This window comes from Arabidopsis thaliana, chromosome 5, assembly GCF_000001735.4.
Source record: "Arabidopsis thaliana chromosome 5, partial sequence".
In the NCBI taxonomy this organism is placed as follows: Eukaryota; Viridiplantae; Streptophyta; class Magnoliopsida; order Brassicales; family Brassicaceae; genus Arabidopsis; species Arabidopsis thaliana.
Window position 1 is genome coordinate 14,634,534 of NC_003076.8, and position 15,754 is coordinate 14,650,287.

Consider the following 15,754-nt stretch of genomic DNA (forward strand, 5'->3'; position numbering starts at 1 on the left):
TAGATGAAGTACCAACAACTCATTTTCTCCCTTTCTTTTTGACCCAAAGAGTACTTAAACGTGCACACACATCAGACTTATCAACCTTGGACAGCATTCATGGCATCTCTCAATCTCTTATCATCTTTAGCATCATAGAAGCATTTACGTCTCTTCGAGTCACTTATAAGGTTTGCCCAAATCGAACCACTCCGAGCCAGTGTTGACTCATTTCCAATCACCCATAAACAGTGCCTAGCTCGAGTGAGTGCCACATTGGCTCTTTGACGGTTACTGAGAAATCCAACCTTCCCGTTACTATTACTTCTAACGGTAGAGATGATGATAATGTCTTCTTCACCACCTTGAAACCCATCTACAGACCGAACATTCACAGTGAAAAGCTCACCTGATAAGGAACTGTACTTATCTCTGATTCTCTCTTGGATTGCTCTAACTTGTCCTTTGTAAGGAGTAATCACTCCAACACTCATTTTCATCTTTCTTTCCCTAGAAACTGTTTCAACATTAAGCAAATTTTGTCAAAAGGAATAATGAAACAGTTTAAATACTATACACTTATAAATCAATAAAGATTATATACCTTTGAAAAGATTTGATATGATTTCAGAAACCACAGCAACTTCAACCATGTTCTTGGGACTATCTCCATCACCAAACTCTTCTTTTCCACGTCCAACATTGATAAAAGAAAATGAGCCAAACATGTTTCCTTGAAGAAACCTCTTTTGATAAATACTTTCTTGAACATTTGCAGCATCTTTGATTCTCCCACCATAAAACTCTTTATAAGGGAAACGACTAATCGAAGGATGCATTCGGTACTGAACATCAAGCAAATGCTTTTTATGACCAAGCAGAACCAATCTCTCGAACAAGCTTCTTCCGAATTTCGCCTTCTCGCATTGATCGTTATGAACCATTGCAGGTAACTGAAACTCATCTCCTATTAGAATGGCGTGACGTAGTCCAGGAAGTTGCAATGCAGCAACTGATTCACATTCTTTAAGCTGAGCTGCCTCATCAACCACAAGAACTTCTATATTTCCAGTCCTTTCCTCATTTATTTCTGCAGCACCTGAGGCTGTGCATATGATTTATGTCTGCATTTTTCTATTTGACGAACATATTGCTGGTACTTAGTCTCTGTGTTTTCAAGAAGATCTATGATTGACTCCAAACTCTGCTTCCATCCACAAGTAGATAAAAACAGTTTACGAAGTTTGCTTATACGATGATCAAGAAAGACATTACGAAGATAATCAGTATCTTTGATCCTCATTCTTTTTTGGTTTCCAGCTAAAAAAATATTCCCCAAGCCATAAGTGGCATGTTCTGAATATTTATTCGATAAAGCCAATAGCCTTGATGTTACTTCTACAATAGCTGTGTTTGTAGGAGCACACACAACTGTTTTGCACCTTAGCTTGAGAAGGACAAGGAGAAGAGTAGCGACCGTCTTTGTCTTAAGAGGTCCCCATATGAGTTTCACACTGTTCTTGTGATTACTATCTCTTGTCTCAAGGCAGCTCAAGATTGCAGCTTCTTGTGAAGAGTTCAATTTTGATGAACGGATTATATCCAAAACATTTTGTCCCCAAGTTCTAGAAGAAACAATTGGCTCCATACCCTGCAATACAAGTAATTACTCCAAGCAACAAATAAAACTTTATAGTGGATCCATCAAGAGAATCATCAAGACCATTTCTTATATACATACCGCAGTATTTGGCTGAAGAACACTCTGGATGAGATCAAAGTTGGGAGCTTCATGGTGCAAAGCATTCCATATTCAAATGTTCGTAGTTGAATTCATAAGAAGAACACCGAAACCAAGTGACTTTTTCTCATCATGGAATATTAATCTTGACAAAATAACAGAGATATTTGGATAAGTATCAACAGAAATAGAACCAAGAAGTAAAGGATTCAAGTCATCGACTCCTCTAGGCCTTTCCTTTGTCAAAGCAATAAGATCTCCACATTTTGGCTGATACTTTTCTCTAATACTCAATGCATCATTTATTGACATATCGTAGAACAACTTGTTTGATAAGCTTCCACTTGATTCCTTTGTCATTGTCTCCAAGGAACTAATTTCAAAGAGATGAGCTTTTGACAAAGATTTGAAGCTTGTGGACAACTCGGTTCGCGTTTCCTCCAGTAGATGAGGAACAAAACACTTCAAGTATTCATTAACGGAACTAAACTTGTCTGGTATAGTCTTTATCTGTTACAAGAATAATAGACTATTGATTATAGCTATAAGTCTCTAAACATGTCAACTAATGAAGAAAGGTTAAAAGAAATGAAAACCTTTTGCTTGTAGAGATCTTTGTTGAGAATATCTTCCATAGACCAAGAAAATATTCTATCAAGTAGACTTGTTTTCTCGTTTCGTTCCATGATTCTTTCACTTTGACTAACTTTCTTTCCTGCAAGATTAAGACAAAGAAGAAGCAAAAGATTGGTACATATATAAAAACAAGAACCGAGAGATGTTAATAGCTCTCTTAAAGAAGTCGAAAGGTCTAGCTAGAATTTGAAGAGTTTTTTTTTTTCTACAGTTCCAGTAATTTACATTAACTATTATTTTTTAAAAACAAAAAAAGAAGTTGGAGAAAAATGAGAATACCACTTCTATCTTCGGTCTGTTATTGGATCTTAGTCTAATACAGTAATCTATCTATACATATAATTAGAGAGTTTTTCTCTCCATCTACAGTGTCCATCTAAGCAACACTATTTATTATACACTTAAATAAAATTTAAACATTCATTTACTGCATATTTATGTCATCTAAAAATTTTAAATAAATAAAAAAATTATGTAAAATAAATGAGATGTTAAAATAATAAAAGATAATGCTATGAAATTTTTATTAGTAATAATAATAATTAAAATTTTAACAGGTAAAAATTAAAAATTATCATACATCAAATTTTTAAATGTGTTAATGAGTTTTAGAATGGAAGTAATTTTTAAATGCATGGTAGAATGAAAATAAACTTATGTAGTTCTATATGGAAAATATTAAATAAGAAGATAAATTTTAAAGTCAAGCATTAGTTTCTAAGAACAATATACTACATATTTTTATTTATTATTAAATTTTTACTTAAAGAAATAAAAGATTACTAACTCAACTTAAATTATAATTTAAGACGAATATATACTAATATTTTAAATAATATATAATCAATGATCTCATTATTCATGATTTCTACAACAAATATATACAAAAAAGTATGTAAGCCGTTAAAAAAACTATATGTAATTTGTGTAACAGCTTCTCAAGTGGAACAACAATTTTATAACATGATCGAAAAGAAAAACACGTTTGATATTTCTTCAATTGAATCAAATGCTTTTAATTACCCAAAATTTTGAGTATTGAGAGATAACAATTAAGGAGAATAGTTATGATATATCTTGAAAATCAATTAACAGTCCAACATACATTATCTGTGAGTCAATAGAAGGTGAAAAGAAAGTACATGTTGAGAATCAACGAGTGCATCATAGAAGATGACGACATAATTCGTAGTTGAAAGTGTGTGAAAGTAAATTTCTAAAACTTAAAAAGATAATGTACATGACTAAGGTAAAATCTTAAGATCTCATTCATTCTGTGAAACGAAAAAATACTTAGACAAATACATGACATACATTATTAAACAGATAATTAGATTCAAAATTGTGGTTAACCGTTTGGTCATGTAATCATGGAAAGTGAGATAAGATATGCACATTGTCACATGTTTTGGTCCATTCTCCTCAAATATTTGATTCCTTTTTCAGCTGATGACTTTTTCTAGTCGTATTCAATGTTTCGGATGATGGTCAATCCGTCAGTGTACCTTATTAAAACGGTTCTCAATACATAGATTAATAACACAAAATCAACCCTATAAATTGGAAACTTGGCTGACCTTATGAACCTGAAACAAGCACAACAAGTCCAATAACAAAAAATATTAATGAAAAATTCATCTAAAATATTTGTCGTTCTCTCTATAATCCTTTTCTATGTCATAAGTTCTTGTCATGGATACAATCCTTTTGCTAAAACCGTTGTCACAGTCACCAACAATATCAGCCCGCAAACAACCTTGACAATAAGTTGTAGATCTAAAGACGATGATCTAGGTGAGCATCTGTTGCTGCATGGGCAAGCGTTTCTATGGAAGTTTAGACCAAGCTGGTTTAGAACAACGTTGTTCACCTGCAAGTTTCTTTGGAATAACAATGTCAAATGGTTTGATACATATAGATCTGACAGAGATCAAGGTCATTGTTATAGTTGTAATTGGTCTATCAATGCTGACAGTGCTTGTATTTCAGGAAACTTCAACAAAAAATTTGATAGGTGTTATCCATGGAATTAAAAACAATTCAATTTGTAATAATGTCTAGTATTTTGTTAAAATATAAAAAGAAAAGTATCATTTTCTCAATTCATATTTGTCGAATATGCAATAATTTTTACTCTATAGATTGATTTTTTTTTTCTTCCCTTGCTTCCTTTACAAAGAAAACCCTAATATTTACACTATATAAAAAAAATTCTTACATTGCTTCCTTTACAAAGAAAACCCTAATGGTGCCGAAAAAGCTTCCATTAGATCTGGAAGAAGAGATACTCTTTCGAGTTCCACCTCGATCTCTCCATTGCTTTAGATCCGTTTGCAAAGAATGGAACGCTCTTTCCAGAGATAAGAGATTAATCAACAAAAACTTTGCTTGCGCTCCTCCAGAATTCATCTTAAAGACACGTTCCAATATTTATTCGATAAGCGTCAATCTCAACGATGACAATCCAACTATAAATGTGCGTGACTTATGCTTTGGTGATCATTTACGGGGTCAACATTCTCTCTATGGGACCTGCGATGGTAACTTCTTCTTGTATGATCACTTTCACGAAGGAGGCGGATGCATGGTTTTGTTTGAGACAGATTAAATGGTTTGCCAAGGCTCCGAAAATATGTGGCAAGGGCATAGGTTACGTAGGTAGTAGACCCGAAAAGAGTTACAAGATTATTGAGAGAACGTGTCCTCTCGGTTTACAAGGGAGATCGGTTCTCGGTGTTAGAACAATCCAAAAAAACAAGGAAGATTGAGATTTGGGTGACGAAGAATAAAATTGGTAACGGGGATGATGGAGACGATGTGGTGTGGATTAAGTTTATGACTATCTCAAGACCTGACTTCCCCATGGTACTAATTAGTCACCCGTCTACAAATTACTTCGTGGAAAATAATATCTATGGAAAGGCCTTTGTTCTGTCTTGTCCTACCAAGAAACCTAAAGCAGCTTGGATTAAGATAGATGGAGTTGTATTCGCTAAGTCTGATCAGTCATCTGTCTTTGTTCCCAGTTTGATCACCATTCCTTGAGAGACTTTAGCCGAAGCTAGTGAACAAGAAAAACTTTTACAAGTTTTATTTCCATTGTTGCTTTCATATTTTTATTTAGCTATTTAATAAAACTTTTACAGATTGGTTTCCACAATTTGTTTGGCCTAATTCGGTTAATTAATAATCTAGTTCGTGAGCATGGGAAGATATACAAAGTCGTTTCTCTATCAGTGATTCCTGTTTATATATAAACTATCGGTCGAATCTACAAACAAAATCTACGTGATAAGCACAAACACATGATACTTGTGCTTGTAAGAACAGGACCAGAGAGACGCATAGGCATAACCAAGGAAGTTAGCACATAAACCAAAATGTTAGCACGGAGTACAAAAACAGAAAACTAACTTAGTGCGAGCCACAGAGTTCTTAGAATATCATGTGTACAAAATATTTGAACCAAAAAAACAAACAACCTTCTCCACTCCTGAAATAACACACTTTTGTGCCCAACCTTAAGAATGGAATTACACACTTTGTGCTCAGCCTTGACAATCTCCTTACCATTCTACGCAGACAAACTTCTATTGGCCAATAAGGAAAGGCTTTACATTCTAATGGTAATGTGATGGCAACAGTTTTTGTGTCCTCAGTATTTCCCGGATCCTTGATTTGTCAACGCCAAATACCTTTGATGATGCAGCTTCTGCAAATGCGTCTTGGACAGCCTTCATCATGCCAAAGTACTCATGGAGTGTGTCCTGAAATGAACAACTCAAATATAAGAACAGCTCTTAGGGAAGCTTACAGTCCAGCACAATCTCCATATATAAGCCTGACAGTTCGCTAGTCTATAATGAGGATACACACTAAGCATGAGGAGATTTAGAAATCATTACTAAAACGGTTTGTTCCAAGTAGGATACTACATACTGACAGAATGATGCATAATTCAACTAACAAGGATGAAATTTTACCTGTTGTGAGGCATTGATAATTTGTTGCTCGAGATCATGCATCTTCTCCTTTTTTTCCAAAAACTTTTTATCTTCTTCAACAACTGGTGGTTTTGACTTTTGATCCACCCCAGTCATTAGAAACTGACTGCATCAGCTCCTTGAATCCCTACCTCCTCTGGCAGGCTGAACCAACTCATGCACTGGCATGGCAGAGGCTCCGCCGTTACCAAACAACTGTTTTGGAATCTTCACCGTGCCATCCAACATCATAGAGGCCACATCAGTGCTCACATTGGTAGTGGCAAGCATCTGGAGAAACACTTTCAACTCGTCACTGTTCCTAATAATAGGGTGTGCACATAGCCTGCGCAAGTATTTCTACAATGCTAATCTTCTCTGCTCCAAAAAACTCTTGTTTCTGTCAACCCTGAAGAGAGATGAAGACGCAACAGGAGGACCGGCACTGGTTCTTAGGGTTCTAGAGAGTTTAGATGCATCTAGCGAAGAATCATCTTTGAAACACAGAAATCGTGGAGCACTGCAGATACAGCACATAAAAACAGCCATGGCGCAACAGAGAGTCTTACCGGAAACACTCAAGCAACAAATGTCCAATGTTTGATCTTTAACCATAATAACATTTCAGAGAAAGATAGCTGCATTTCTTAGCTATCTTCATTTTAAACACAAATTCAGGACAGGAACATGGAGATTGATTGATTGATGATGTTTCAAATACATTTTGAAAAATATGTTACATTTGTTTTCACACTCCTTTCCTATGCAACAAATTTCTGACAACGAGTATCCTTGTGAATATTTTGACAACGAATAGAACAAAACCTCATCCCACATAAACAACAATTGTAACCTGCAATGTAACCACAAACCGAGCAAAAATAGCGACGAGAAGACGAACTCGGAGGTCCAACTGCTGCTTTCAAGTAAGTCGGTACATGCGACGGTAAAGACTCCAAATTTGCCTAAAACAAACGATTCTTAGAACCAAACTTCTAATGCCTTAGCCTAGCCGCAAAATAGTTAGTTAGTAAGTTACCTCTTGCAATAGCTCAAGGAAGGATTTAGGAGCTTTACGAGCTTCTAAAGCTTTCGCTTGTCGAGTTTTACGCTTTGATCCTTTGTGTTGCTTCTTCTGTAAGTAACCTACCAACTCAGAAAAACAGAGCTTAAACTAAAACTACAGATTCACACACAGAGCTATCTTCAAATGTGAAAGATTGATTATTCACCGAGATCATCATCTTCATCAAGAGAAGCTTCTTCATCATCGTTCAAATCTATCACTTCAATAGCACCATTATCGTTCTCTAAAGCCTCTAGCCTAGCTATAGCAGCCTAGAATCAACCATTTTTGAAAGACGATTCAATTTTTTCCGAAATAAAAAAAGTGAATCCGAAAATCAACAATTTCACCTGAGTTCGATTGTCGTTGCTTGTAAGAGCCGCCGCCATCTTCGTAGCGACCTTACGAGTCCGATTTGATACTCGACGGTTCGACATCTCTTCCTCCATCCCGGAAAATGTTTAGATTGCCGGCGAACGTTGGAAGCGCAGCGACGGATTTTGAATCGACGACGACGGCGACTATTTTTAGGTTGTTTTCTAGAAATAGTCTGTTCGGCCCATTGGGCCTTTAACAACTTACTAAAGCCAACAATGAAAATGAAACATGATCAGCTAAATTAAGCTGTTTCTATATTGGAAGTTATTTATTATTAGGTCGTAATCGATTTTGGATACAACTAAAAAAAAAAAAAAAAAAATCATCTCAATAATACAAGATTATACAACACGATATTCAAACTAAAAGAAACCTAATCAAATGTTTTTGATTCACAAGAATCCTCAAGAAAAAATTAACCTAATCAATTATGAGAGTGAGACCAAGGAGATAAGAACCTCTTGTAATCAAACTTGCCATTCAAGAAACCATCACCACCTTTTTGGTTCCTCACTTGTTGCTGCACCACCAACACCGACCCTTCTGAGGCAAAGACGCTCGCAGCCACGGTGTCTCCAATGACTCCGAGCTGGTGGTCTTCGCTCCACGTGGATAAACCTTCAAGAATCTTTGGGTTGATCCCTTCTCTTCTTCCGGTTATCCAGAGATCGTAGTCGTTGACATTCATTGCTTGGATTGCAGCGAGTGTCTCAGCACCGTTCTTGACTACAACTTCTTTGTAACTAACCCTCTCGTTGCTTTCGTTTTTGACCCAAAACCATGTGACTACACCATCGTCTAGCTTCTTCTCTCTCTCGTCTTCTCCTTCGTGGTTGTACGATAAGAATCGGATCACAGTCAACGTTACGTCCGGGTTTGTTGACATTCTATCGGCTAGATGTAGAGCTTCTCTGTTATCAGCTCCTCCTAAAAACAAAACCACGAAACGGTACGTTTCTTGCCTCATACGGATTGAGTTTGTTGAGTGTTGTAGGTCCATGGATAACCTAACCACCGCGTTCTTAAGCCGTCCCTTGTCAAAATATATACAGACAGAGCAAGGTGTGTGTTCCAAGACGTCTGCGTTCACAGATAGCATGCCGGAATCACGTAGCTCGGTAGGGGCAGCGTCTTCAAGACGCTCTTTCTGATAAGGTAAGAGAATGAAAGCGGTTTTCTTGCCTAAGGCAAGCTCGCAAATGTCTTGGTACATGAGACGTTTTGGAGCATGAGCTGTGTATGAACGCAACGTCACGCACTCATTTCTTTTCTCTTCGTACAACTTAAAGGCGCTTTGCACCTGATCTATCCGTCCACTTTGCTTACGTTCAGGCTCTTCCTCTTCCTCCTCGTATTCTTCTTCTTCCTCCTCCTTTCGTTGTTCGTGGTCAATAAACAACGGCGTGGCTCTTCCTGCTAGTTCCACTAGCTGGACTGCGAATATAGATAAGGGACTACTTTTAGTGGGATAGGCGAAATCGAGAAAAGTTATCAAACCCGACAAGGTTTCGTGGTCGGAAACTGCAAGAACCAGTCCCATCTCGGTGTTCTGAGGAGTGTGTTGGATGGTGCGGTGCTTGCTGCTTCGGTAAGGTCGAGTGGGATCGTAGAAAAAGTTGATGAGTGGGGTCGTTACAGCTGTGACCACAACCGTATGCAAAACCATGACAGTGTAACCGGGAAAGCCCACAATACGTTTATCGATCCAATGCAAGTATACCAACAAATCCATCTGACCTCTTAAGTTCATCATCAAACCAAGTGTAATACTTTCCCTAGCGGGGACTTTGAAGAATAGAGCAGCGAAAGCGGTAGAGAGAAACTTGGTGATGAAGCCGACGACGGTCATGTAGAAGAGAGGAGATAGCTGATTGCGCCATGTCTCATCTCTAAGGAAGTGGATATTGGTGCCTTGTCCCACTAGAGCATATGTGAAAGGCATCAAAAATTCATAGATGAAGGTCTCGCTTCGGACAGCCAACGTCGAACCCAACGGTGGGCCATGAGGGACTAGTAACCCTAGCCAAATGGGTCCCACGGCTATAGAAAGACCGAACATGTCTGTGAGGAAACAAGAGGCAAGAACACCCATGAGAATCATGACGATGTAGTTTTGGTTCACAAGTGTTCCTTCAGGCGTTTGGGAGACTATCCAATCAAAGGCTCGTCTAACAACCAGAAGCATAAAAGCTGCGAAGATGACCACCGATACTAGAAACCAGAAGACAGAATAAGCTCCTCCTACGTCAGCATGCGTCATGGCTTCAAAAATAACAATCACGTAGACCCCTGCCATGTCTCCAAGGAGAGCCACCGACATGGCGAACTTGCCCACCTCGGAGTTGAGAAGGTTCATGTCTCTCAAAACGGTGTAAATGACCGGGAAAGAAGTGAAAGACAAGGCGAACACGACTCCTCCAATGGACGAAGGCTTCTGCAAGTTTTCATCCATTTGGTCTCGCATGGCCATCCCCACGCTTCCAACGCAGATTATCGGCACGATAACTCCTATGGCAGCAATGTACTTGTGCTTTCTTGGTGCCTTCCCAATGGCTCCAACGTCCGTCTTGGCCGCCGTGAGGAAGAGGAAGTAAAAAAACCCCATCAGTCCTATGTTTGCGCATATGTAATTCGCAATTGGTGGGAATAAATAGTAATTGAAATTTCTGATTCCTCCAAACATCGATGGTCCTATCATCATTCCACCCTTCAAACACAAAAATCCATATTACGTCAATATTAGCTCCAAAACGGATTTTATCAACTACAAAAAAGTTAATACAAGATAGGTGACGACGAACAATGATCTCACTGACTATACGAGGTTGGCGAAAAGGTCGAAGGGCAATGCTAACAACTTTGATGAAGAAAATGATGATGATTGCTTCGATCAAAAAGGTCGAAAATGCGTAGTTCATAGCATTTTCGCCTTTGAACATTCCAAACGGCTGCTTACTATGAAGTTTCCGGCAAACCACCGGAATTTTGGGAGAGAAAACACGATTGCTGACCTCTCCGGGTGTGGTTGAGTTACCCGGCCAGAACCCAAAATGGGCAGGCAGGAGACTCTGGTCATTGATGGGGAAGTGCCTAACCATGCAAACTAATCTTTCATAATAAGATTTGACGTAAAGTAAACGATAATGATCATTCCATAGAGATCGAAGACAATAGATCCATGACTGATGTTTTTTTTTTCCAACAGATGTGGACGTGCGTCATTTCGGGAACAATTTTAGTTTACTCTTCACTTTTTGCATCATTAATATTATTTTCATTTTTTCTGTATTTGTTTTGGAATAAAACATATATGTTTTGCGGTATCTATGTCACAATCTATACTTTTCACTCGATAGACGCCTATTTTTAGCATAATTAAAGTAGCCAACGAAAGTGAACCTCTAGGATTTGTTTTCGTTAACATTTTCTAAGAACCAATTAATACTTTTTTTTTTTTTTTTTTTATAAACAACATCGTACCTTTTTCTTTTCTTTAGCATACCGATATGTGTACTTTCCTGAGTATAACTTAATTTGTTTTTTTTCTCGGAAAATTGAACAATATACTTTAGCGGAAAAAAACAGTAAAATATAAATGTGGAAATTGAATACTACTGATTTATCCTAGCTTCGTTACTATATTAACAGTGTTTAAGAATCATGAGGTGAGGTCAGATATATAAGACCATCATTAATAGTTTCTTAGATTAGTTCTTAGATAAAATAGCTCTTAAATTTAATGTTATAATTCAATTAATTGTTAAGAATGACTCTTATATAAGAGCCAAATCTAATATTTCTTAGGTTAATTCTTAGATAAATTAGGTATTAAATATAATGTTTTAATTCAATTAATCTTAATTTTTAGATAAATTAAGTATTAAATCTAATTGTTTGTCATATTTTTTAATTTTTTTATGTCATGTATGTTTCAAATTTTATGAGTTGTAATAATTATTAAGCTTTTTAAAATTATAATGTTTCTAAAAAAAATTCAAATTTTTTTCTTTTTAAGAACTCAAACTTAAAAGTCTACCATTGCATATTGCCAAAATTTCAATCTCTTAACCAAATTCTTAACTTCAAAATTTTCAAAATCCATTATAAAAATATTCATAAGAATTATGTGAAGATTATGCTAAGAAACTACCATTAATGATGCTCTTAGAGCATCCACATTAGATATTTTTATGAGTATTTTTAAATGATTATTTTCAAATATAAAAGAAGAAGAGAGAGAAATATAAATGTCTTTAGAATGAGAATTATGTCTTCCCAGAAATATTTGAGACATCTATTTTTGAAATGTCTTTACTTTTAATATTATTTTATATGAAAGACATCTGTGAAAAATTGTTGAACGTCGATGGTCTAAGAGCATCTCCATCAGTAGTATCTTGGAGAGTATCTGGTGATTGAAAAAATATAAAATAATGAAAAAGTAGGAGAAAGAGTTAGAGACGTTTCTGGTTTGAGAAATTTAGAGAGACTGTCTTTCCACGTGTCTCTATATTATTGGTCGAATTCTCTTTTTATAGTTTAAAATTTAAATAAATAATTTAATTATAATAAACTGATTTAAATAATATTGTTGAAAAACCTACACAGTATCTAACCGATGGAGATGGTCTAAGGAGTTATATTTCTACTTATAGTGTCAATCAATGTCTTTGGTTGAGTTTGCGTCTTGGAGAAACAAAACTTTCTCGGTACGCATGACTACTACACTTTCCAGACGTCTTTCCTTTACCTCTTGTAGACCAAAGTTGATTAATTAATTATAAATGTCCTTTTAACAAAAAGGAAATTGCACAAGTCTTATAGTACAATAATAATAATCTAATAATAATAATAATTAAAATAAATATATTTTATACTTGTAAATAGTTGTGTCTTTTTGTTGTAATTTTCATTAAAATATTTACGGTTATTTTTTTTTACATATATTTTGTTCAACTACAGTCATATCTTTTAGCATCTAAATGGTTGTGTGTTTTTATCGTAATTTTTTGTTAAAATATTTACGGTTGTATTTTTTTATCGCATTTTATTGTTAAAATAATTACCTTTATTCTTTTTGGACAATTATATTTGTTCAACTACATTCATATGTTTTTAATTTACGAATGTGTCTTTTTATCGCATCTTTCGTTAAAATATTTATGGTTAATTTTATATTTACAGTTATATTTGTTCAACTATAGTCGTATCTTTTCAGTTTGCGGTTGTGTTTTTATAGTTGCATCTATTCATTTAAGTTACATCTCTTCATCATATTTCTTTGCATTTTTTTCACAAACTTTTCGTATGAATAGTTGTTTATTTAAATGTTCGTGGCTTTTGAACTCTATATATTTGTCCTTCTTCATAAATAGTTCTCATATTTTTGTTTATTCACACAAATTATATGTTTCATGATGAATTCAAAAATTTAATCTGGAAAATGGTTTCAAATTCTTTACTCTCTAAACTATTTCTACGTATACATCATTTTAATATGAAAGAAATTCTTCAAATTCATGATCTAACCAAAGCTTCTTGGAATCTAATAACAATAACAATAAATGTCTTTTACACTTCTAAACAGTCGTGTTTTTTTTTCACAAATTTTTGTTAAGATATTTACGGTTTGTTTTAAGGTCGTGTCTTTTTGTCATATATTTTTGTTAAAGTATCGCATTTTTCGTTAAAATATCACATGTTTTGGTAAAATTTATATAATAATTCAGTTATTTGAATATATTATCATAATTATTTAATACATAAATACTAGGTTGTATTTGGTTCCACTCCAATAGATATCAGTTTGGTTCACTTTCGATTATTTTATCCAAAATACCCAAAAAAACAAAACATCAAAATATCCGAGACTTTTTTGACAAAATTGTAATGACTCAAAATATTTGAAAATTAACAAAATTTATTGGGTTAGAGGTTGGGAAAAAATGTATTGGGTTTAGATGTAGTTTTGTATAGGAATTGACCAAATAATTTTGGTTCCATTCGGGTACTTATGGATATTCTGTTCGGTTATAACCAATATTCAATGGATAATGTGACTGAGATCCATTTAGGGTATTTAGTATTCTCTAGTGTGACTGAGATCCATTTGGTTTCATTATTGATTTTCAGGTCTAATAAGTATAATCAAATATATTTTTGTAATTTAATACATAGATACAAATATTTGTTGAAAATTAGTTTTTTTCGCGATATCGTCATATCCTAGTAATAATATTAATAATAATAATAATATTATTATTAATAATAATAATAATAATAATAATAATAATAATAATAATAATAATATTTCATGTATGCATGTATATATAAATATTTATTGTGACTATGGGAATCCTTGAAAGTGCAGAATATTAATTACTAAAAATGTAGTAAATGAAACATATACAATTGGTAAGTGTATGTTGAAAATAGTGAAAAAAGAGAATTAACTCTCTTTTTCTTAGCAAAAAAAACAAAAAAAAACTAACTAAGTTTAATCAAAAAATAAGTATGATTTTTCTTTTTGGAAACTAAAATACATTTAAGTCTAAAACCTATGAAAAATACTTTTTGTTGGGGTAACAGAGATAGGCATATTCCGCTGTAACAAATAACGGTTTTGCCCTCGATCATCTTCTTCTTTCCTTCTTCATCGTTTCTTTCTCTTCTTAATATTACCAGGAATTTTGGTTTCAATTTTTTTTTTTATCACAAACACCCAATAATAACAATATATATACCCTAAAGAATAGTACAAGAGGAACCCAAATAAAATAATTAAACCCAATGTATCCAATTAAATTCGTTTTGATGAGTGAAATCTAAACCCTTATGAGAGTATAGGGAACCCAAATGCTTCAATCATAGACACATATCGAATCAATTATGAATTTTAATTAATAATTTAAATTATTTTGAGAACTTTGGATAGGGAGTTACTTGTATAAACTTGATCCATGGAGTAGGGTGTAAACGATGTTGCAACTAGTGGAATAAGTAAAGAAATAAAAGGGAAAATAAAAATATTTTTTGAAAGCTGTCAAGGGTGAAACCGTAAAATTATATAACGTAAAAGTACCTAAATTTGTGAGTACTGTACTGTGATGTTCCTATATCGACAAAAGCACACACTTTAATGTGCCGATCTCGTAATTGATCCAACTAAAGTAGGCTTGGTAAAAAAAACCAATGACGGACAACACATGAAATATTGCTCTCTCTCGCTCTCTCTTAATTCTTTTTAACTCTCTCAATCTCTCTCCTCAAATTGGATATGAGTTTTTCGGTGAGCGATCTCTTTCTTCCTCATGGATCTGGTTAACTTTCCAGAACAGATGGTGAATCCGTCGGAAAATCTTGCACAAAACTAACTGTATATCAAAAATGAGGAGTGGAGCCCATATTTTCAATGTCAGGATAGCTACTGGCTTCTATGCTTTTGATGAAAACTTTAATATCATCCATGATGCAGATATTCATGAAAGATGGATGTTAGTGAGAATGACTGTCAGAACCCCTGCTATTCCGGGTGTTGCTTTTGCCCAATACGATCCAACTAGGTTTTAGGTCACAATACATTTACAGCTCAGTTCACGAGCATTCTCTCTTGCTTCTTTACAAATTAAGTAATAGTAATGTTTCATGTGGTTCATACAACCACGGCGAATAAGATTTGCACAACCTAATAATTATTGTAGCTTTGTTTTTTATATTTTCAGAGTTCAAAATTGAACCATAATTTAACTAGCTACATAAAAAACAATTTCATTACAATAAAATGAGCATATGAAGTTGTGGTACAATTGTAATTAATAGAGGTTTTTCATATGCATTTGCATATATCTAAAGGTCGAATATGACGATGTGGAGAGCTTTTTAATGGTGATTTTTTTTACAGAATTCTAGAAGATGACGAACTAAACGAAATCATATTCTTGGTGAGTGCTTCTAACCTTATAGAAAATCTTT

At 34.6% G+C, this 15,754-nt stretch overlaps 5 protein-coding genes and 1 non-coding gene across 6 annotated transcripts; 2 read left to right on the plus strand and 4 right to left on the minus strand.

Annotated features, from left to right (window-relative positions):
- Nucleotides 1-80: 80 nt before the first annotated feature.
- AT5G37030 (P-loop containing nucleoside triphosphate hydrolases superfamily protein) lies at nt 81-2,406 on the minus strand (the record flags this gene model as incomplete). The annotated part of the gene is made up of 6 exons (NM_123061.1): nt 81-496; nt 584-1,053; nt 1,140-1,630; nt 1,721-1,767; nt 1,828-2,230; nt 2,317-2,406. 6 exons carry the CDS (start codon nt 2,404-2,406, stop codon nt 81-83), a joined length of 1,917 nt encoding a protein of 638 aa, NP_198519.1.
- A 1,511-nt stretch (nt 2,407-3,917) lies between these two features.
- AT5G05355 lies at nt 3,918-4,424 on the plus strand. Its single transcript, NR_144252.1, has one exon. It is a non-coding gene; the product is annotated as an uncharacterized misc_RNA (transcript).
- A 177-nt stretch (nt 4,425-4,601) lies between these two features.
- On the plus strand, nt 4,602-5,401 carry AT5G37040 (F-box family protein; the record flags this gene model as incomplete). The annotated part of the gene is made up of 2 exons (NM_123062.1): nt 4,602-4,943; nt 5,015-5,401. The coding sequence occupies 2 exons, from the start codon at nt 4,602-4,604 to the stop codon at nt 5,399-5,401; spliced, it is 729 nt and encodes a 242-aa protein (NP_198520.1).
- Nucleotides 5,402-5,725: 324 nt separating this feature from the next.
- AT5G37050 (sorting nexin) lies at nt 5,726-6,888 on the minus strand (the record flags this gene model as incomplete). The annotated part of the gene is made up of 4 exons (NM_123063.2): nt 5,726-6,123; nt 6,340-6,410; nt 6,492-6,630; nt 6,748-6,888. 4 exons carry the CDS (start codon nt 6,886-6,888, stop codon nt 5,977-5,979), a joined length of 498 nt encoding a protein of 165 aa, NP_568544.1. The 3' UTR covers nt 5,726-5,976.
- A 20-nt stretch (nt 6,889-6,908) lies between these two features.
- SEF (HIT-type Zinc finger family protein) lies at nt 6,909-7,980 on the minus strand. Its single transcript, NM_123064.3, has 4 exons — nt 7,756-7,980; nt 7,572-7,677; nt 7,379-7,485; nt 6,909-7,304 (listed from the first exon to the last, which is right to left on the minus strand). Exons 1-4 carry the CDS (start codon nt 7,852-7,854, stop codon nt 7,101-7,103), a joined length of 516 nt encoding a protein of 171 aa, NP_568545.1. The 5' UTR covers nt 7,855-7,980; the 3' UTR covers nt 6,909-7,100.
- A 108-nt stretch (nt 7,981-8,088) lies between these two features.
- Nucleotides 8,089-11,079, minus strand: CHX24 (cation/H+ exchanger 24). The gene is made up of 2 exons (NM_123065.2): nt 10,585-11,079; nt 8,089-10,490 (listed from the first exon to the last, which is right to left on the minus strand). The coding sequence occupies exons 1-2, from the start codon at nt 10,879-10,881 to the stop codon at nt 8,208-8,210; spliced, it is 2,580 nt and encodes an 859-aa protein (NP_198522.1). The 5' UTR covers nt 10,882-11,079; the 3' UTR covers nt 8,089-8,207.
- Nucleotides 11,080-15,754: the final 4,675 nt, after the last annotated feature.

Coding starts and splice junctions, on each gene's coding strand:
- SEF (NM_123064.3), bottom strand. CDS start 7,854: ATGGAGGAAGAGATGTCGAACCGTCGAGTATCAAATCGGACTCGTAAG. Junction 7,486..7,571: donor TGATGAAGATGATGATCTCG/GTGAATAATCAA, acceptor CTGAGTTGGTAG/GTTACTTACAGAAGAAGCAA. Junction 7,305..7,378: donor TCCTTGAGCTATTGCAAGAG/GTAACTTACTAA, acceptor CGTTTGTTTTAG/GCAAATTTGGAGTCTTTACC.
- CHX24 (NM_123065.2), bottom strand. CDS start 10,881: ATGGTTAGGCACTTCCCCATCAATGACCAGAGTCTCCTGCCTGCCCAT. Junction 10,491..10,584: donor GTATAGTCAGTGAGATCATT/GTTCGTCGTCAC, acceptor TTGTGTTTGAAG/GGTGGAATGATGATAGGACC.